Source organism: Carettochelys insculpta, chromosome 23, assembly GCF_033958435.1.
Source record: "Carettochelys insculpta isolate YL-2023 chromosome 23, ASM3395843v1, whole genome shotgun sequence".
Classification (NCBI taxonomy): domain Eukaryota; kingdom Metazoa; phylum Chordata; order Testudines; family Carettochelyidae; genus Carettochelys; species Carettochelys insculpta.
In genome coordinates this window covers 4,433,166-4,455,329 of record NC_134159.1, presented here as the reverse complement: position 1 = coordinate 4,455,329, position 22,164 = coordinate 4,433,166, and the positions used below count along the sequence as shown (strand labels likewise).

The 22,164-nt window shown below is 50.6% G+C and overlaps 1 protein-coding gene across 4 annotated transcripts; it reads left to right on the top strand.

The window, feature by feature from the left end:
• Positions 1 to 66: 66 nt before the first annotated feature.
• Positions 67 to 21,408, top strand: NBL1 (NBL1, DAN family BMP antagonist). Of its 4 annotated transcripts, none has more exons than XM_075018124.1 (6): positions 67 to 218; positions 588 to 942; positions 10,954 to 11,086; positions 16,171 to 16,365; positions 17,306 to 17,417; positions 19,193 to 21,408. In XM_075018124.1, the coding sequence occupies exons 4-6, from the start codon at positions 16,196 to 16,198 to the stop codon at positions 19,445 to 19,447; spliced, it is 537 nt and encodes a 178-aa protein (XP_074874225.1). In that variant the 5' UTR covers positions 67 to 218; positions 588 to 942; positions 10,954 to 11,086; positions 16,171 to 16,195; the 3' UTR covers positions 19,448 to 21,408. The 4 variants fall into 4 exon arrangements, with proteins under 4 accessions (XP_074874225.1, XP_074874226.1, XP_074874222.1 ...); XM_075018125.1 differs by having other exon boundaries at positions 10,951 to 11,086; XM_075018121.1 differs by lacking the exon at positions 10,954 to 11,086 and having other exon boundaries at positions 68 to 218.
• The last annotated feature ends 756 nt before the right edge of the window (positions 21,409 to 22,164 follow it).

The following is a 22,164-nucleotide window of genomic DNA, read 5'->3' as shown; positions in this document are numbered from 1 at the left end:
CAGGAAAATTGGGTTGAGGGCACTTTAAATCTTGCCTGTCCCTGCTTGCTCGTTCCTGCCTGCTACGATATAATCAGATCCTCTCCCGGCGAGCCCCTTTCCCTGCCGAAGCCGCCGGGAACGGCGCTGCTGGGGGGTGCGGGAGGTGGCTTTCCCGGGCAGCGCTGCTGTCTCCAGCCTGGGCCGGCGGGCGGAAGGGCCTTTCTTTGCCGTTTGCGGTGGGCTTCCTGGCGCGGGTGGCATTTCTCCTGCAGAAGATGGCTCGGAGGGGCTGGATCCTCCCAGTCCCAGGCTGAGCCCCGCGGCCCCTTCCCTTTGCTCGGCTGCTTTGGGGAGCTGACTGGCGGGGCGGGGGGGTCCTGCAGCCTCTCCCGCCCAGCTCTTGAACTGGAGCGAACTGGGACTCCTCTGCCTCCGCCCTCCCCTCGGGAAACGGCCCCCCCCCCCCCCCAGCTGGCTGTGAGATTCGCTTTGGATGAGCTCCAGCCTCCTGCGCCTGACACCGGATCTCCGCCGCTTGTTCGGCTCGTACTTATTATTATTATTGTCTTTTTTTTTCCCCCCCTTGCTCTTATTCTACCTGGTAGCCGGTGGCGGAGAAAGTTTCTGCACCTCGGCGTTCCCTCTCGGTCCCTCTGGCTTCCCCGCACCCCAGGATGCTGCTGCTGCTGCTGCTGGGGAAGAGGATGTTCTAAACTTCTCCAGGGGGCAGATACCCCCCTCCCCCCGCAGCCCCCGGTTTAGAGGAGACAGAGCTGGGTGCTGAGCAGGGCTTGCTCCTTGTTTTCTCCTTCCTCCTCTGGGGCGCTCCAGGAAGGATACCAGTGCCTGCCAGTGGCTGATTTACTGGGGAGAGCTGAAATTTCTACCCTCCATCTGCTTCGCTGCCCTGAGAGCTGCTAGCAAAGGACCTTATGGGATTTTCCTTCAACCTACTGAACAGTAAGTGGCCATCCTCTTCCAAAGCACTTTTCATGCACATTCAACTGCAAGGGGCTCTGTGTTGTGGAAGTTGGCAAACTCTTCTTCTTCTTCTCTGCCTTAAAGCAGCAGGTTTGGGTTTTTATTTTGCTTCATGATTTATCAAGAACAAATTTTTGCTACTCTCCCCCCCTCGCACTTCTTACCCCCAGCATCTGAATAAGTGAGTTAACTCACGAAAGCTCATGCTCTAAACTTTTCTGTTAGTCTATAAGGTGCCACAGGACCCTTCGTTGCTTTACCCCCAAAAGTGATTCGTGGCTTGAAGGATGAGAAATTGCCACAAACAGAAATCAGTTACAGATGAGGATGACTTCAGGAGATAGGATTTAGAATCATTAATATATTTCCACCATCACCTTAGTGCCTAGTTTCCCTCCCACCCTGCCAAAATAAGTTTAAAAAAAAAAACCCAACCAACAAACCAAAAAAAACCCCAAGAACATCCCAATTAGAAGCCATCGAATTTTGTATCACTGGCTCATTTTTGGTGTGGTGATTTTTTTTCTGATCAGCTTCCATGGGTTTTTAACTCAAATAAGAAAGCACGGGGAGGGATCCTTAAAGTGCATTGATTAAATGGAGATGCAGAAAAATGGAAGTTTGGGAAAAAATAACGAAGGGAAATGTTCCATTTGGAAAGCAAATGATCATATTGTAAACTTACCTACAAACATTGCACTGGGGTTTAAATAAATATGTTCTATTGCTTTTGTGTATAAACACGCAACAGAAAAACATGGGATTTTGTTTAATGTTATTGAATTACTATGCAAGTATTTTCAAATAAATGCATGTGTTATACATAGACCTATTTTCCACAGTAATCATAGTGTAATAATAATACATTTCATACTTGATAGGTGCCTTACAGATGTTTAGAATACTATTGTTCGTAACAGATATAATTTCCACATCTTCCATATAGAACAATAGTTCAGTTGTGGGGTTAGTGCTACATTTCAAGGACAGAATTTTCTGTACTTTGTTTTCATGTCATATAAAAGCCGACCTTGGCCACTCCCTGCGTTTTAACTTGTCTACTAACATGTATCTTACAAGAGTATCATCTTCTTAAATATACGTAGATTCTGATCCTGCAAACCGCAAGACCGGATGCAAGTACTTATGTAAGCAAAAGTTACACATCAACTTCAGCGGAATTATTTAATGTGAAAAAAAAATTACGCACACGTGAGTGTTTGCAGGATAGTGGCATAAATTCCATGCGTGAAATCTTGGCATCACTGAACTCAGCTACTAAGCCCCCACAAACTTCACTGGGGCCAGCATTTCACTCTCTGTATTTAGACAAAGAGCTATGTATTATTTGGACTTTTTTGACCAATTAAAAATAAATTGCAGAGAATCGAACTTTTTTTAAGCAGCTTCCCATCTGGACAAGCGAGGTTTGCCCCAAGTCTTAAATTTTGAGACTCTTGTGTGTTTGCAAATACCCACAAAGAAGGGCAAGGATCGGGACTTGATCGCGTGTCATAGAGTCCAGCTTGGTCCTTCATGGTGTTGTGGGGGATGTGGGTGGGATGGTTATGCTTCTTGAGGGCACAGTTCAGTATCCCTTGTGCAACCAAAGCCTCCACTGAGGTCAATAAAAGTTTTGGGTGCAGACAGAATGCAGGATTAGGCCCAGAACCCTAGTCCTTTATAATCAGAACCTGAAATTTGTACATTTCTAGGGCCTGTTCCTGCTCCTTTTGAAGTCCATTTACAGTGTTGATTTCAGTGGAGGTGCCCCTAGAGTCTCTCAGACCCCAAGGCCCAGGGGTCCAGTTCTGCAAGGTGGCAAGCACCTCCAATGAGGTGCTGAGTGCTTCCAGGGAGGCCACTGGGAAGGTAGAGTGCTTGACCTCACGCCCAGACTGGGCCCTTAACCTAAAAAAAGTGAATAAGGTAGTGATTCTTCTGGGAGCTGGGTGCAGCATGACTTACATACGGCAGCTGGGTTTAGGATTTCCATTAGCACAGCTGCCACTAGCTGTTTGCCATCTTCCTTGTACCTTTGTTCCTCGAACTTACCAGCTAAGCAGAGCCTGGCTTTTAGTGTTAGAATAACTCATTAGAACTATACAAGGGGAGTTTTGCTCCAGGAAGGACAGGCCCCTGAGCTGCAGCTGATCTACCACTGCAGAACAGGAGCCAGTCTTTGAAGCACAATTCCCCTTGATGTCCTTTGGACTGTGGTGTTGGGCTAGACCGCCGCATTGGGCTCTCGATTTGGCCACGTTCTCACTTGTGGCTTTCTCCTCATCGCTCTGACGGCTGAGGCAGCGAGGCCACTTGCTAAGCTTGGAAGAGAGTTACCTTCCCATTTGCTCCTGTTCTCATTGCCGTCGACAGGCCCCATCTGGCAGAGAAGGAACAGGGAGAGTTTTGTCTGAGTCATAACTGTGGGATCAGGTCCCAAGGCATTATTGTTCATGCTTGAAAATACCGCTTGGCTGAGATGCTCGTGTGGCTAATTTGCCCTGGGAATCCTAGAGAAATACCTAAGTTGTCTTGCCACTGCCAGGTATTTTGTGTAATCCGCGCTGGTGATAGTACGATGAATATGAAGTGTTGTACTTAACGCTAACACTGCTGTGATGCTGGTGTCACTTGCATTTCCCACAGCCAAAAAAGGTAGGTAACAAAGACAGAGGGTGAAGTCTCGGCCCCTTTGAAATCAAAGGGAATTTTGCTGTTCACTTCAATGGAGCCAGGATATTGCTCCGCCCTTATTGTTGGGCAGGGATAAATGATCCCACGACTTCTTTGAAAAGTCCAGACTTTCAGCCCCAAATTCCTTCCTCTGTCAACAACCCCCCCAACTCCTCCCTGCAGCTAGGAACTGATCCGGAGAGAAACCCACTCTGCATAAGCAGCAGGTGTCCAATGTCTGGCTGGCTCAGTCCTCTATAGAAGTCTCTATATGAAATGACTGACCCAGCTAGAGGCATCTGTGTTCTGCATCAGAGACAGCGACCGTCTCTGACTTGTACATGGCGTTAAACTGCGTTTACTTTCAATGTAAAAAAAAAAAACAAACCACAGTGCAGTTATTTATTTAAAAAAACCTGCGTGTGCTCGCATTCCAGTTGTTCTTTCTGGTCTTACAGCAGGGCGGATCCAAAGGACCTTGCTTCAGATTTACAAGGCTGAAAGTGGGGGCAGAACTGGGCCTTTGCAAGGAGTAAAAATCCCAGCTATTAGCTAGTTGGATGTTTTTGATTCCTGTGACAAGCCAAGCTCTGGCGTGAAAGCAAATTAATTTCAAGCACACTCCCAACGGTGGTTTGGATTGCACCACCACCTCTCTTGGAAGCTCCTGTCTGCATGGCACAGACAAGGGGGGCTGTAATGTCAGGAAGGAGGGCATAATGAGAAATGCTACCACAGGGTGCAGCTCTGTGTGCTTTCTGCTGAGCCAGGTGCTTTGTGGAGACACAATAGGTTAATTGATGTATTGTTAGTGAGCAAGCCCTGGATTAAGGATTCGGGGGAAAGGAATTTGGTGCTTGGAGTGCTCATTGGAATCAGAGCTTCTGAATATGGAGGTAATATACTTACCTTCACAGAGTGCTCTGAGAGCCACAGCTGGAACAAGTGCAAAGTGTTACTGGCTGGGATTCTAGTTTCGCTGCATTTCCATGGCGTTTGTGTTGAATTCCGTTGTGCTCCTTTGCCAGTCCCAGCCAACCCCAAAACATAGCACTGACTTCATGCTTGCCCTTTTCACTTTGCAGCTCTAAGGGTTTGAACTGTGGCTCGGGAGAAATGAGTCCTTCTGAGCCAGGGAAAAACACAAGAGGGAATGAGTCCTGGCTGGGGTCTTGATGCGTGAGCTAGGCCTTTGCCACGCTACAGCTGAAAGGACGTTAGTGGCTGTGTTCAAAAAAGGTTGTTGCTTCCTAATACCAAAACCTATAAAGCTGCATAGAGGGGTTAGTGTTTCACATTACGCTATAGACTAAACCCCTCAACAAAGGCTTTGCTGCATGTCCCCTGCACATCTTTATGCACATCACAAATGTGCCTTGATGTTACCAAACCCGGCTCCCCACCCCTTTTGCTACCATGATGTTTGAGGCAGTAAGGAGTACGTTTTCCATGACTCAGATGCAAAGTCTCACCTCACTTCCATCCAAGTCAATGGTTTCATAAAACTACAGTGCTCTCTTAATGGAACAGGTGTCAAAAGAACAAAAATCCACAGAGATAGGAAGGGAGGAAAGAAAGTATTTTTGTGACAGGTTGATTCAATTTACTGCTTTTGGTCATATTTAGTTTGAAAGAAAATTAGGAATTAAAATGAATGATGAATGGTTTGTACTAACCGCTGCTGTCTGACACGTCCCCACTCATACACTCCGTGGTGCTGTTACTTTTTTTTTTTTCGTATCAGCTCCGTATTACAGTCTGAGCCAAAGTTATCTGGGTCAATGGAAGTTTTCCCAATGACTTCACTGGGCTTGGGGTTGTTTTCCGCAGATGCATGAAGCTAGTTTAGCAAGTGCTCAGCAGATGCAATGAGGGCCATGTTTCCAAAATAAACCAGCACTCAGCGTACTGAGTTCTGAAAATCTGGCCAAATCGTGGCTGCAGAGCCCTTTGAAAACTTCTGCATAATCCACATGATTTTCCTATGTAACAGCTGTATTGGTATGAACTTTCTATGTGGGTGGGAGTAAATGTGATAAGGAACTGTATGGAGGAGGACAGCAGTTAGCCTCTCCTGGGTTCTAAGAGATTGCAGCCAGCGTTAGAAATGACACAACACCCATCCTGTTTGAAAGATTTTTTTTTTTAAAGAAATGGCCCCTCCTCAGGTTAGATTTTTAAAAAAACAAAAAAACCAAAAACTTCCTTCCAACTTTCTGCAGATCAGTAGAGCAAATCCCAAGCTCCCAGCTCAAATTGGATTTCTGCGCTGGGTTAAGCACTTGGCTATCTTGCTGCCAAAGAGTTATTTCAAGACATTTCACGTATAGCCCTCTCCCTGGTCTATTTCATTGTGACATTTATCACGTTTAAGTGGGGGCTTGCAAAAACAAGTGCAGGATTGGAAAGAATTGTGCTCCTAAGAAGTTGTACAGTTTGCATTTTTGTGCAACAGAGTTCAGAAAGTAAAAAATTAACTTAGTTTTTATGAAAAGCCGATTATTTAAAAAATGCAAATTTTCAAGTCAATGCCATTGGTTTTAATTTTTTTTCAAGTATTAGAAATTTAATTTAAAATGTTGAACTCTCAGAATGGTATCAAGTATCAGAGGGGGAGCCGTGTTAGTCTGTATCTGCAAAGACAATGAGAAGTCCTGTGGCACCTTATAGACTAACAGATATATTGGAGCATAAGCTTTCGTGGGCAAAGACCTGCTTCGTCAGTTGCATCTGATGAAGTGGGTCTTTGCCCACGAAAGCTTATGCTCCATTCTATCTCTTAGTCTACAAGGTGCCACAGGACTTCTCGTTTCGTCAGAATCTCATGAAACTCACCCTTGTTCTGACTGGGTGAGTAAATGAATATTATTTGATTTGGACTTTCTGAAGTGCAGCTCCCTGTAATCACCAGGAAACTCTGCATGGAAAAAAATCCCTTATTTAAGAGGAGCCCTACTTCAAGCTTTCTGAAGCATGTGTGTTTTCTTCCAGTGGTTAACAGGCCAGATTTTCAAGGAGATCTTGCTTCTGTTTATGTATCTAAGGCTACATTAACACTACAGAGATCTTTCTAAAGAAGGTCTTCTGGAAGATCTCTTCCACAAGAACTTCTTTGAGATGAGTGCATCCGCACACAAAAAAGTGGATCAAAAGACTGATCTACTCTTTCGAAAGAGAGCATCCACACAGCCCCTGCTCTTTTGAAGGAACAGGCCAGGGATCAAAAATGAAGACTGTTCTTTCGAAAGAAGGGCCCTGTGGAGCGTCTATACACGTAATCTTTTGAAAGACGCTTTCGAAAGAGGGCGCTCTTCCCGAAACAGGAAAGGAAGAGAGATTTCGAAAGGAGCACCACATTCTTTCGATTTACTTTTGAAAGAATTCTTTTTGTGTATAGATGCTCCATGGGCTCTTTCAAAAGAGCCTCCTTCTTTCGAAAAATCTTTCAGAAGAATCTGCTAGTGTACATGCAGTCTCCGTAGGTGATCAGATTTTCAAACATAATGGGTGTGGAGAGCTTTCAAAAATCTGTCCGTAAATGTCACCCTGGGACCTTGCAAGGACTCTGGGCTTTTGAAAATTGAGTCCCTAAGTTAAGGTGTCTAAATGGGAGCTCAATATCTGGTGTGTGCTGAGCATTCATAAATCTGGCACCAGGGTCTTTGGACAGATCCCTCTGTAGGAGGAGAATATGGGTAACTTTTCCTATGTGTTAATATGACTGGAGAATATTGTGGGGCAGAGACCTGGTGTGGCCAGTCAATTGAGGAAATGGGTTTTTTAAAGGAATACAGTTGCTATAATGTCCTTCCTTTAATCCACTCAGAGCTTGGGCTAATTAGTTCTGTTTTGTGAAGAGCCGGACATTTGTAAAAGGACTAACAGGAGTAATCCCATTCAAATCAATGTGAGTGCAGATGGCTTATGGGAGCACAATTTCCAGGACCGGCCCCCTTAAATTGTAATACGTGCTTGCTAGAGAGCATATTTCAGTTGTTGCCAGTCCTGGCACCCAGCCTTTTGTGGCACTGTGAGACGTGGAGCTCACTTGACTTTCACTGAAGAAGCGGGGGCTGAGGCACTCAGCTCTGGGCAGGATTGGACCTGCTCATGTACAGAGTCCTTGTTAAGTAATGTTTATAAAGCCGGGCGGGGGGAAGTTGCTAGTCTCCCAGTACCCCAGAATGCCGTGTGCGTCTCAGACAGCTGCAGACCGAGCGGTGTGAATGCCACCTCAGCGGTCATTCCGTTGGCCATCTTGCAGCTGATGTTAGGGCCCAGGTTGTTCTGGTTGCTCCCTTGGCACTGTCTGCCTGCTCTCCTGAGAGCCCTGAGAGATCAAAGGGGCGCAGGGTGGGCAGGGAGGAGGTGCTCTGAGGCACTAAAGATCTGGGCTGAAGTTACTGCTGCTTGAAGCACGGTTAGCTTAGGTTCTGTGCCCATAACTCTGCAGTGAAGGGAATTTTGCAACGGGACAGGTGCTGGGAAGCTGTCAGCCTGGCGCCTGACGGTGCTGCCAGGGAGGCCTGAGGAGCAGCACAGAGGTGTATCTCCTCCCCCACCCCACCTCCAGGAGCGATGTGTTGGGTTGTCCCATGTTGTTATGGCCACCACCATGTGGCACTCGAGGCAGCCGGAGAGGTTTTGGTGCAAAGCACTCCCTGCGCCCAGTGCTTCGTCTCAATAGCATGTGCTGGCTAGTCTGGGGAGAAGACAGTCCTGCTTCTCATGGCTCTTTGCAGCATTCTGGGCCCAGATAGCTTTGCAGAGCTGTTACCCAGGCAGATGACAAGCTTGCCCACATAACACTGCACTTCCTTTCAGAGTGTACGGGTGCAATACGAGTGTCTAGCCCTGGTCGACTCGCATGTACTTAAACCCTCTCCAGAGCATGCCCAAGGCTTCAAAAGCACCCAGCTGCAGACGTGCTGGGTCCCATCTCCAGCATGCTGCAAAATGGCCTAATACTTCAGCTGGCTCAGAGGGCGAATGTGCTGTAACATGCTGCCTAGAGGTGGAGGTGTTTGTAGATGGGACCTGAGCTGCATTAACCCACTGATGCTGAGGCCGGTTTTCAAACCTGAGTGTTAAGAGCAGCTCTTAGAGGCCAAGGTGAGCTCATGGGCAACTGAGTGCTGAGGGGATCCCTGAAATGCAGAACTGGGTGGCCTCAGCTAGATGCAGCCACTGAAAATTGTGCACTCCTGTGAATGCTAAATGCTGATTTTAGGACTGTAGGGACGAGTTAGTGACTAGAACAGGAAACTGACAGCCAGGAATTCTGGGTCTGTTTTCCAATTTTGCTATTGCTATTTGCTTTTGCTTTTGGGCATGTTTGGCCTAAAAGCATTGGTGTGAGAGTGCACATGGTCACATTGCCGAATAGGCAGGTGCACAGAAGTTCATTCAGTCCTCTAAAGTGTTTTCCTTAATGGCTTTATGTCTCAGTTTCCCCATCTGTAGAATGACTTGAGTTTCACATGGATTGTGTAACTGGTGTAATTTGTGAACTCCTCCAGTGAAAGCTGCTGTCATACTATTGTCCAATAAGATTTAGGAAAGCATGTTTCTTTTTAAAACTGCTCCAGCCAACGTTTTTGAAAGAGGCTGTGAATTTTAGGTACGTTGGTTTTGGGTGCCCAGTTTGAGACCCCCTGGAGCCTGATTTTCTGAGACCCTGAGTTCCCAGTACTTCCAGTTGACTTCAACCGTGGTGATGGGTGCTCAGCAACTCTGATACTTGGGCTCACATTTACCATCCAAAATTACCTCTGAAAATGTTGCCTTTGCTCTTCCTCAATTCATCTGTGATCAGCTGAGTCATTCACTGCCTTGGAGTCATTCTCAGTAAAATATCTTAAATGCAGGTTCAGGAGTCTTCGCTGAAATTGCCTCTGTTTTCCATAGAGAATTAAAGTGTGCAAGCTGAAGTTCAGCTTCAGCTTTTGCATCTGCTCGTGGGCAAAGGAAACATGGAGAACAAACACAGGCTGGTATCAGACACAAAACGGAAGCGGATATAAAGCCAGAAAGTGAACGGACAAAAAAAGGGGGATGGCTTATGTCGAATTCTGTGAACCTCATTCTGTGAGGAAGAGCGGCTATTCTGAAATAGATATTTTGGAAAAGGGGCCATGTAGACAGGAAATAGAGGCTATTGGGAAATAAGCCAGAGGCCTGTATCCGAAATAGGCTCGATTGTGTGCAGACACTCTATTTTGGTGTAATGGTGCTATTTTGAAATAAGCAATTCTGGAAAATCTCTTCTGGAATAGCTTGTTGCAAAATAATGCTGCTGTGTAGACATGGCCAGTCAGGCCTCAGAAGGAGAGAACGTGCTGGATGCGTGGGTCTGCATTGTGGAAGTGACTGCAAAGGAAGGAGAAGGATTCATGGGGGGAAGTGGAGATCCTGGGGCCCAGCAGAGGAGGAGGAGGAACTTGCCCAGTCTCTGAGAGCATTGTGGGAACTGAGCTGAACTTTCTGCTTGAAAGCCATTTGGCTCGGAGGAAGAACATGGCCCTGTGTGGAGAGGAGAAAGAATCCCTGTGTGCCAGGAATCGGTCTCGCTCTGTGGCTGACCAGGGGTCAGCACTGCTACGACCGCACTTGTTCCTCCAGGGCTGGAACGTGTAATTTAGCTTGTCACGGAGGAATGCGGTCGATGTCCTTATTTAATAAGACGATTGTTAACCTGCTGTGGTGCCTCATCTTCCTTCCTCTCCGCCCCTCCTGGCCCCGGGTAAGAAGGAACACGGGGCTTTTGTCTCGCAGCCGGTGGCAGCCGTCGGATGAGTGGGTTTAGTGGCAGCTCTGCTCGCATGACTGGCTTGAGCTATACCAGATGCAGACACGCCGCAATTACATGTTGGGCTGGTTTGCAGCCCCAGCTCCAGTCCCTGACTCTTGCGCATAGGATATTTTCCTGCATGTTAGAGTCAGAGCTGGTGCTCACGAGGAGCTTGGGACTGGGGCCTCCACTGCATGCCTAACAAATTAAAACCCCATGTCAACATGGCCTGTTAAAGGGCTAAGGGTTTGATGCTCTTGCCAGAGAATGAGCGGGACCTGAGGACATTATGCACCATGCAGAATGGGGCCCTTGATCGGGGCAAATAAATCTGCCGTAGAGAATCCCCAGCTAGCTGACTAGGCCTCTCTGAATCAGACCAGTTGCTGCGCTGTTAGGGGCCCTGGATGGAGAAAGCATGTGTTGAATTCCAGATGGATGCATAAGTGCTTTCTTGAAAGCAGGCTGGGGTCTGTGCACTGGCTCAGCAGGCGTGTGCTTTGTCTTTCACCTGGGCCCAGCAGGAGGCAGATGATGGAATTACCCTGGACACCCCGGGTGATGGAGCTGTGCTGATGGACGGGTTCTGATCTGCAGCAGAAGTGTCCTTTCAACAACCACCCCCTCTTCCAGTGCTGACAGAGTTCCCGGCTCTGGGTGCGGAGGAGCCTGAGAAGCTTATGGGAAGAAGGAATCACTTTTCTCTTTGGCATAGTACAAAGAACAAGCAACCACCAAGGCAACCCCTGAGGAGACATTAACGCCCCCTGGGTTGCTGCATGCTGCTGCTTGGGTCCCTCAGTTGCCGCATTCTGCACCCAGATCTGGACAGTCAGATCCACAAGCCTGTTTCAAACTCCCCTTCCCCCACACACTGACAAATGTCTTACCGACTAACAGGGCTCCTGGGCCATCCCCTGTAGTGGGAATTTGTGGACTAACTGTTCGCTCTTTCAAGGAGCTGGTGAAGTTCTTACTGACTTCAGCAGGAGCAGGATCAGCCCCTAGGATTTTGTTTGGGAGAAAGTTAGAGCCTGAAGTTGCGGCAGTGAAGGGATTTAGCTGCCCAGCCGCTCTAGCATTTCTATGGAAGCTGTGAGACAGCGAGCTCACCGACACAGCTCACTCTGAGCCTGTGTAACCCACACACTGTCCCATGTAATGGCACTTAGATCACAGAGAGAAAGATGGAGTCTCCTATACAACCTCAGCTGCACGCCAGCTGGTGTTCAGCTCAAGGGGTAGAAGCTCATGCACAAACCTCCAGAGACCCTGAGGTTGGTTCCCCTGTTGGCCTGGCACCTGCACACTCTTGTGAAAAGTTGCACTGCCTGGGATTACTTAAAATGATGAAGACTGCTCTTGGAGATGGTGGGTTAGAGTCAGGCCTGACTCTCTGGAGCTGTGTTTTAAGCATCATATGTGAGTGCGATGAGAACATTGTTTTTTTTTAACATCACTTGTAGCACAATAAATCAGTGTAACTCTTCATAAGTTACAGCCCAAGCACTGCTAGGCCCAGGTGTGAGCACCCGTTCAAAGAGGTTGTGAGAGGGTAACACACTGATTGTCCATCTCTTGACGTCTTCCAATCAAGCCTGGGTGCCCTTTTGGGAAATAAACTTTGATCAACTTATTAGGATCAGTATGAGAGGTAATGGGGTGAGAGTTGATGGCTAATGTTAGGCAGGAGGCCAGAGCAGCTGATCTAATGATCCTTTCTGGACTTATAACATATGAATCTCTGAGTCGCAGGAGCTGCTAAACAAGACTCTCCATGTTTTCATAGAAAACATCTGGTGCATTCACCTTGCAGAGTTGCATACACATTATCTGAATGACAGGAGGGGCAGAGGGTTGGCACTCCCTTACTCAGAGCCCTGTCTGACATTGGGATGGAATAGATAAAGCAACTCTTAAGCAGTTTCATTTGAGTTCCCAGCAAATGTGCTTCCAGCAAACCTTTTAGGGCTGAATCCATGTAAAACAGCAGGATTCTTTTCATTGGCTTCCATGTGGCTTTTGGATCAGGCACTGGCTAAATAAATAGACGGAAATAACAAATCAAATGCTTCTGACTACTATTTTAAGTAGTCCAAATGTCTGACTCCAGCCACAGCTCTGTCCAAACCCTCTGAAGGAAAAAAAAAATATCTTGTTTCCATAAAGTCTGCTTTTCACGAGTGATTGGGGTATTAATAGCTGGCACTTTTGTCTAGGCCTTTCTTCCCATTTATTCTGTGTCTCTGGCCTAGAAGGAAAAAAATTATATATCAGTTCTGTAGTGGCAAATAATATCTGATACTGATCAGTTTAGCAGGGTAATTTTGTACCTCCACTGCAAAGAAATCCTCCAGTTCAAAGGCTGAGTCCCAGGCCTGCTGGTTAATGCAAATCAAAAACCTCACCACACTCATTACTAAATTCAAATTGCTCCATAAAAACAAATTACATAGATTGGTCATTTCCCTGGCTTCCTTGCATGCCCACTAAGGTTTCCTACCCCGCTAGCTAGAGTTGCCCTGCAGCGACACCTACAGGAGAAGTTTGGAAACGAAGCTGGGTATTTCTCTGACTGCTATGGACACCTGGCTCCACTCCTATGGAGGGGGTCCAAGTTCCAGAAGTGATCGGTCTCAAACTTGAAAATAAATTCCAGTTCCAATGTTTCCCTTTGTAATTGGATGTTAGCAGGAGGGTTTAACACCAGATTACATTGGGAGACATCGGAATTGGAATTTATTTTCGGACTCAACAAAGATACCAGGTATCTCGCTCAGGACAAGGACAACTTCCCCACCTTTGATATTCGCAGTGACCGCAGGCATCCCACGTAACTTCATTGAAACTTGCAGAGGACTTTTTCTCTCCCTTTTCCCCCTCCTATTTCTGCCCTATCTAGCTGATTTGTCATGGGTTTTTTCTTTCATTTTTTCCCCCCATCTTTTTCTGTAAATTCTCTCTCTTCCAGTTATCAGAATTCTCCAGATCCGAAGCAGTGGGTCTGTCCCATGAAAGCTCATTGCCTAATAAAGAATACTGTTTGTTTTTAAGATGCTACAGGACTGCTTTTTTTTGTTTTCCTGTGTAGACCTACCCCATGAGCCCAGCTCTGTGGTTTACGGGAGAGACCCTCCTCTCCCTCAGGTCTTGTGAGTAGAGATGGACTCAGCTGTGCAAGCTTTGGTCCTGTTTTGGATCTAGGTTTGATGGTTCAGACCCATTTGTACACACTGGGTATTCTTCTGGTTCCTTCCATCTGGATTCCAAGGCAGTTTTGTAACCCAAACGAATAAACCGTCCAAAGACTATGGTGAGGAGTTCTCCTCTCCCTTTTACTGTTTGGGGAAACCGAGGCACAGCACCAAATTAATTGGTTACTCCTCAGCTGAGCTAATAACATTCTGTGGTCTCCTAACTCCAAGACATCTGTTCTCGGTAGTGGGCTGTGCTCCCTCTAGGGGTAGGGAGCTCCTTCTTTCCCCGGCCAATGGTGCTTTGTGCACAGTAACGTATGGAATCCGGGACCAGGGCCAGCGAATTCAAGCCCTCCCAAGAGGTGGGTTTAGCACAGTGAGGCCCAGGTAGTAGCTGACTTGAGTCCCTTCCCCTCATCCCACCTGGTAGCTGGTCAGAAGGAACTTGGTTCTGTTCCTTTAGCATGTCCTAGCTCCATTGTGCACCCAGCTCTGTTCAGGCTGGTTAGGGGTAGCAGAAAGCTGTGATGTGCAAACCGTCTCTGCACTGCATTTTATAGCAGGTGAGGGCTGTGCCTGCTGCTCGCAGTTAATAGGCCAGTTCTCATCGATGTATGTGGAGCGTGGCGGCAGCCAGGGATGTGGCGCACTAGATACAAATCTCCATCTTCCTAGGAGATGATGGAACCTCTTCTTTCCCCACTCAACTCACTTGGGTCAACAGAAAGAGACCTCGGGATTGTAGTGGATGAAAGGCTGGATATGAGTAAACCGTGTGCTCTTGTAGCCAAGAAGGCCAATGGCATATTGGGGTGCATTAGGAAGAGCATTTTGAGCAGATCTAGAGAGGTTGTTGTTCCCCTCTGTTCAGCACTGGTGAGGCCACATCTGGAGTACTGTGTCCAGTTTTGGGCCCCCCAGTATAGAAAGGATGTGGATGTGCTGGAGCAGGTTCAGCGGAGGGCAACAAAAATGATTATGGGGCTGGAGCACAAGACCTATGAGGAGAGATTGAGGGATTTGGGCTTATTTAGTTTCCAGAAGAGAAGACTGAGAGGTGATTGAATAGCAGCCTTCAATTTCCTGAAGGGGGGCTCTAAAAGGGATGGAGAGTAAAAACTGTTCTCAGTTGTGACAGACAGCAGAACAAGGGGTAATGGTCTGGAGTTACAGAAGAAGAGAAATAGGTTGAACATTAGGAAAAACTATTTCCCCAGGAGGGTGGTGAAGCACTGGAATGCGTTGCCTAGGGAGGTGGTAGAATCTCCATCCCTAGAGGTTTTTAAGTCGCGGATTGACATAGTCGTGGTTGGGATGATTTAGTTGGAGTTGATCGCGCTTGGGGCAGGGGGTGGACTCAATGACCTCTTGAGGTCCCTTCCAGCTCTGTGATTCTATGATTGTATGAATGGTTTTTAGCCTCTTCCCAGACTGCCAGCTGGTGGGAGAAGGGACATTCTGTCATCCCAACCTCTTTTGTGTCACCCAGGCCCACTTTGACCTGTGGGGAACCTGCTCCTGCTGAACAACCTCTTAGTCCACAGCAGAAGAATAATGATGGAAAGGGTTCGGCGCTCAGGGTGGAGGGAGGGAGCAGGAAAAGGGAGGGGCAAATCTCAGCCCCTTGTCACTGTTTCCTCTGTGGCTTGTAAGTTCCTAGGTAAGGCAGCCTCAGGCCTCGTTTGCTGCCCCTTGCTGTACTGAGGCATAGACATGACACTTCGTACGGTACCCGTGGCCTGGGGATGCCGTCACCAGCCAGGGTTCCCTGTCACTTGTGCAGCCATGCAGGAGAAAGTCAAATGCGGCCCAGCTGAGCAGCAGAGCGCCCAGAGATGTTTTGTGTTTCTGATGGTGGTGCACAGTAGTGCAGGTCTTGGCGTGTGTAAAAAATTATTCTGCCCCGGGTGGGAAGGTTGACAGGGAACATTGTCACCAACCCCCGTGGTGCTGGGCTCTGCTGGCTGCAGTCTTGACAGCAGTCCAAGAGGGTGTGCCGAGTCCCAGCATGCCTGTCTGTGAGGACGCCCCAGTGCTGGGGGCGGGAGAGATCATTGGAGAGGGGCCTGGCGTCTCCACTAGCAGACCGGCGCTGTGTGCTCCACAGGCAGGAGTGGATGTGGGGCTTCCATTGCTGCAGTTCAGCCTCTCCTCTGCCACATCGTGGCTTCCCTCAGGAGCAAACTCCAGCATCAGCCCTGCTGCTGGCTCCCCAGGTCTCCCTGACAGGGCTTGGGATGGAGAAGTGCCTGGCTTGGCTGTCTGGCTGCAGAGAAAAGCTGGTCCTGACTCCAGCACTTAGAGCATCACATAGGGTCTAGTTTGCAGGGCACGTCCAGGTGGGATGGGCAAGTGCTCACTGTCTGGTCCCTAGTCTGAGGCAAGGCACCCAGTAACCTAGGCAAACAGGTACTAACATGCTGCTTCCTCCTAGGGAGCTTGGGGGGCTTAGCGCAGGACAGTTCCCAGGATGCTTTGAGATCTGGGCGTGGGGAGGTACAAGACTCCCTCCCATCTGCTCAAGCTTGGCTCTTTTGCTTCCAGGTCAAGGCTTTCAGTGGAGCTGGCCATGATGTTCCGGTTCCTGGTGGCTGCCCTCTTCCCAGCTGTGATCCTGACTGCGCCGCCACCCATCAACAAACTGGCCCTTTTCCCGGACAAGAGCGCCTGGTGTGAGGCGAAGAATATCACCCAGATTGTGGGGCACAGCGGCTGCGAGTCGAAGTCCATCCAGAACAGGTATGGGCAGATCAGGGGCACTGCAGCCTAGAGCTTCTTGAGGTGCATCTGGTGGGGTTCGTTACTGTGTGTGGTGCAGAGTCCCTGAAGATTTTGCCCAGGTGGAGGCCATTGCCCTAGGATTTGGCATCATCTCGCTTAGCGACATAGTGCTGTAGTGTGGAATCACTCGGTCAGATGGTGGAACAGGAGGCCTCTAAGGTGCCTCGTTACCACTAGCCAAGCCGCAGTCAAAGGCAGACACTGTCAGAAAGGTGCCTTCAAGGCCTTGTTTCCCCCGTCACAGACTGAAAGCACCGTGTGACTTCTTGTTGCAGTCACCCCGGTGATGTCCTCTCCTGGGAGAGTTCAGGAGCAGCACCACAGCTCCTGTGTCCTCTGATCACTGACCTCAAGGATCCAGGAGCCAGCTGGTTTTGTGTGCACACCGCTGCCCGTCCCAACTGGCTGTAGTGTGCACAGTGTTTATTGCAATGCAGCATTGTCTCGTTATAACATACGGGCAGTGTGTGTCCCAGCGTGTGAAAAGCTCCTTCTTCGTCTCCCCACCACTTCCATCCAAGTCCTTCAGTCCGAGCTGTTTCTCTGGCCCGTTGGATGCCAGCTCACTGTAGGGAACGTGAGGAACTCCTCCTGGGAGGAGGATGGATGATGCTGCACTGAGAAGCTACCTGCATCCTCCCTGCAAGAGGCAGCTGCAGCAGCTGTGCTTGGGCTGGACTGCTGCAGACAGAAGCCCTGGCTGTTTCCCCTTTGTGACACCTCTCTAGCCACCTTCCTCCAGCCTGCCCTGGTAGAAGACCGTGATCCTGCTGCTTCCCTCACCTCTTCCAAGCACATCCTACCACCAGAGCCCTAGGCAGGGACCATCTTGTGCACCAACTTCCCAATCCCATCCAATGCTCTGATACCGGGACTTTCCTCCTGTCTTTCTTCACAGGGCCTGCCTGGGACAGTGCTTCAGCTACAGTGTCCCCAACACCTTTCCTCAGTCGACAGAGTCCCTGGTGCACTGTGACTCCTGCATGCCCGCACAGTCCATGTGGGAAATTGTGAGTAACACTTCCTATTCTCAGGCACTGTGGGTACCGGCACATGGCTGGCTCTGCAGGGTGGGAGTAGGCCAAAGACTTGAGAGACCAGAGTTCTTGTCCTGCATCTGCTGCTCATGTGAGGCAAATCCTGGGGCTGTAGTTTCCCCACCTGGGTCACAGGCACAGGTCTGTTTGTTGACAGTCTTAGATGCGCCCTGTGATCCTGAGATGGAAATGTTAGTCAAGACAAGTCTGCTGCTATGAATAATCGTCGTGTTTGCTGAGCCTCCCCCGCCCGGACTCCATGCATTATTCATTCCTGCTCTCATGCCCACCTGCCCTCTCTTCTGATTGCTCCCCTTTGTCTCCATTTCCCACGCGTGGCTTTGTGCCTTCTTCTGTGCCTGGAACAGCCTCCCACGTCCCATCTGCCACTCGCCCACCAGACTCCCCACGCGGTGCCCCGTTTTTCCAGGCGAGCCTGGGAACAGCGGGGCTGAGCCACTGCCTTGTGATCTGGCTCAGGGAAGCCTCGAGAGCTGAATGCATTCGTGGGCCATGAAGCCAGCTGGGGCCAGGAGTCAGGAGGTCCAGGGTCTGGTCTGATTGCTGCTACTGACTCACTGGGGCTACGTCTACACGTGAAGCCAACATCGAAATAGGCTATTTCGATGAATAACGTCTACACGTCCTCCAGGGCTGGCAACGTCGATGTTCAACTTCGACGTTGCGCGGCACCACATCGAAATAGGTGCTGCGAGGGTACGTCTACACGCCAAAGTAGCACACATCGAAATAAGGGTGCCAGGCACAGCTGCAGACAGGGTCACAGGGCGGACTCAACAGCAAGCCGCTCCCTTAAAGGGCCCCTCCCAGACACAGTTGCACTAAACAACACAAGATACACAGAGCCAACAACTGGTTGCAGACCCTGTGCATGCAGCATGGATCCCCAGCTGCGGCAGCAGCAGCCAGAAGCCCTGGGCTAAGGGCTGCTGCCCACGGTGACCATAGAGCCCCGCAGGGGCTGGAGAGAGAGCATCTCTCAACCCCCCAGCTGATGGCCACCATGGAGGACCCGGCAATTTCGACGTTGCGGGACGCGGATCGTCTACACGGTCCCTACTTCGACGTTGAACGTCGAAGTAGGGCGCTATTCCGATCCCCTCATGAGGTTAGCGACTTCGACGTCTCGCCGCCTAACGTCGAAGTTAACTTCGAAATAGCGCCCGACGCGTGTAGCCGCGATGGGCGCTATGTTGAAGTTAGTGCCGCTACTTCGAAGTAGCGTGCACGTGTAGACACAGCTTGGGTGCCTTTGGGGCAGGTGAGTTAGGGCCTCTACCTCTGGATACGCACCTAAATGCCCCAGCGGTGGCATTTGAAAGGGCCTCCCAAGATTCTTATTGTTTGATATTCTCTTGCCATACTGACGGGGGACTCGCAGCGCTAGGTGCTGTACAAATGCAGCTTCCCCACAGTCTTGGCTAACAGCAGGGATTGCACCCAGGCCTAGAGAGCTTCAGGCTTGCGGGGCTGTAACAGAGGTGTATTCCCTGAGTATGGGATGCTGACCAGTGGGTTGTGCACATTCATAGGAAAGGACAGGACCTGCCCACAAGAGCTCCCAGGGGGACTGGCACAGAGTGGGCTCTGAGGTGTGTGCCACCCCCTGCCCTGCAGTAGGGTTTGTGTGTGTGTGTGTGTGTGTGTGTGTGTGTGGGAGGGGAGGGGAGGGGAGGGGAGGGGAGGGTACTGTATCCCACACTCATTCCCCTTCTCTTCCAACCCAGGTGACGCTGGATTGCCCGGGCAATGCTGAGATCCCCAGAGTGGACAAGCTGGTGGAGAAGATTCTCCGGTGCAGCTGCCAGGCCTGTGGGAAGGAACCAAGCCACGAGGGGGCACTCTTCAACGTCTACCTGAACGCGGAGGAGAACCTGACCGCCGAGGGCCACAGCCCCCATCATTACGCACATCACCAGCAGGAGGCGGAAGACGCTCCCATGTCCAGCCGCCACCGGGAGGAGGAGGGGGGCGAGGAGTGACCCACGCCCTTTGGGACTGTCCTGACAGCCTGCAGCGTGGACGGCGGGGAGTGGAGCACAGGGGAGGGAGTGCGGCTGCAGGGTGTCTGACCTGTCTACTAACTATCCATCACGCTTTGCTCTTAGCGGCACTGTGTTGTGGGTGGGAGCATCCGAGGCATAGATGGGGCTTGGGCTGAGATGTGGGGATGGGGGCGCAGGGGCATCAGAGCAAACCTACTTGCACATCATAGTGATAATATATTGGGAGGCGGCAGGAGGTGAGGGGCAGCGCCAGGAGCGGCGGGCCGGGCTGAGGTGGGCCCAGGCTGGCTCTGCAGAGTGTGGAGCCGGGCTTCAGTGCCTCCTCCGCCTTCTTCCCTTTTCCTGCCTGGTTTTAACCTATTTGTGGCGGGGAGCAGCCTCTCCAGGCTCCAGAAACTTCCCGCTGCTCTCCTGGGAAGTCTGTGAGGGGGAGCTTGCCCCGTGTTACTCCGGAGTATCCCCACAGCCTCCTGGGGGCAGGTGAGGGACACCCCCCCCCAGCATGGGGAGGAGCGGGGCACTGCCCTTAGCTCTTCTGGGGCGTTCAGGCTGGAGTGCCCTGCCCCTGCTACCCCTCAGGGGAGATCGTGGTTCGGGCTTTGTCCTGAATGTGATTCCAGGAGGGCAATGCAATGGGAGGCCTCTAGCCCGGTGCTGGGTGTCCACCGGAAGCAGATGGGGTGTGTGGGACAAGCTGGGAGCTGGGGGAGGGAGGAAATGCCAGTGCACGCTGGGGCCTGGGGCGGGAGCGACGTGGTGGCACGTCTACGGCCAGAAGGGCTGGTGGAAGGCAGTGAGCAGGCCCAGGGATGCTGCATTTCTGCAGCACTCCCATGCTCTGTGTTCTGGGGCTGCTGTTGGCCTTGCCCCAGAGAGCAGTATCTCCATTCGCTCATGTCCCCAGGTTTGTTGCTGGAGCCTGGCGCTCCCTCCCCTCCCTTGTCCTCTGGAGTGGGCCTGGGAGAAGGGGAGCAAGTGTCAGGAGGCTGCCCCCTTGCTTGCTGCTGAGTCTGAGCCCACTGCAAACCAGGGGTGCAGAGCCCTGAGAAGGAAGAGCTCCCCTGGGGAAGGCAGGGCTTGCTGGGTGCTCTGTGGAGAGCAGCGGGAGGGTCAGAGGCTCGGGGCGGTCGATATCGCTTAGGGAGAGGAGAATGTGGCCGCCACTAGGGAAGGGTCAGAGCCTGGAGAGCGAGATTCAGCCAGGCAGCTGCTTTCTAGTCTGAGCTGCTGGTGCCTCCCACTCCAGGGGCCAGCCAGACCTGGGGCTCCAGAACTTGTGCTTTACAAGTGGACCCCAAAACCTTCCTTCCCTTCTCCTGCCTCTTGCCCAGCCTCCTCCTATGACCTGGCCAAACTCCTGCCAGATTTGCGTCTGTTCCTAGTGGTTTGCTAGGGAGCTGTCAGGCAGGGAGAGATCTCTCTCTGCTCCCCTGGCACCCGAGCAGGGCTCGTCTGGAACGCCTGCCTGCAGAGCTCCTGTGCACCTTGCTCGTGGGTGGGAGCCAGGGTACGCAATCAGCACCAGGGGCCTTCGCTCAGTGCAGTGGCTGAGCCCGCGGTCCATTGGGTGGCGTCTCTGTACGAGGCAGGCTGGGTACAGCTGGAGCATGCGTCGTGGACTCGTTTCCAAACCCCACCTCCTGCCTTGGCGTCTCTGCAGCACTTTAACAGGTGGTAGAGGAAGGGAGCTGAGCTGATCTCCGTGATGGGAATGGGACTTAGCTGGGGGCTGCTCCTTATCGCCCCTTCCCACTGCAGGGGATGGGGAAGACATTGGGTTGGGGACCTGGCAGCCAGCCTTGCCCGTCTTGCCAGCCACCTGCGCTCTGTTGTATAAAGCTGAGCTCTTTGTTGCTGTTCTGACAAAAGCTTCCAGAGCTTGTAATCAATGTATTTTTTCCTTTTTATGGGGTTTTTCTTAAATAAATTAGTTTTAAGTTCCATGTCTTGGCATTTCATTGTTCTTTGGCCACAGAGCCAAATGCTGATGCCCAAAGAGTGCAGTGTCTGCCTAGGCTGGGCCTGAACTCGGGCAGAAAGGAAGCTGGCCCTGGACATCTCTGACTTTCTGCGACGCAAAACCCAGGGGTGAGCACCCCCCTGGCATGGGTGCCAAGAGCAGCACCTGAGCCGATTTTAATCTGCACAGGAGGCCGGAGCTCAGCCCCACCCTTCCTCCTCCATGCAGCTGGGAGCGTGCGCAAAGCCTGTGGATTAACAAAAGACCAGCTAATGCCACCAACCGCCACCCACATGGTAAAGTTCTATATCTGAATCCGTTGATTAATGAAGCTGTTGTAAGTAGGACTGTTAGTGACTTTAAAAAGTATCACCTTACGTAGAGGTCAAAAGGTCAAATTTCAGCCCTCCGCTTCCCATGGGTTGCTGACCCCTGGTGTGACCTATTCAGAGGGACCGTTTCAAAATAATGCTTCAGTTTAGTAGCATCTGCGAGGCCATGCTACTGACCAGGAGTGGAAACAGCCAACAATCCCATGCCCCTGCAGCCGGGGACAGCAGGAAAAGTCACTGGCACAGCTGGTGTATTTGAGGCCCAAGAATACCCTGGGGAGCAACAAGTTGGTGCACCATCCCTGTGGAAAAAGGAGTCGTCACACTTATTTCACCACTAGATGGCATGCTGGCTCCAAAGAGAATGTCCATAAAGTCAATGAAAGTTTCTAGGCCCCTTA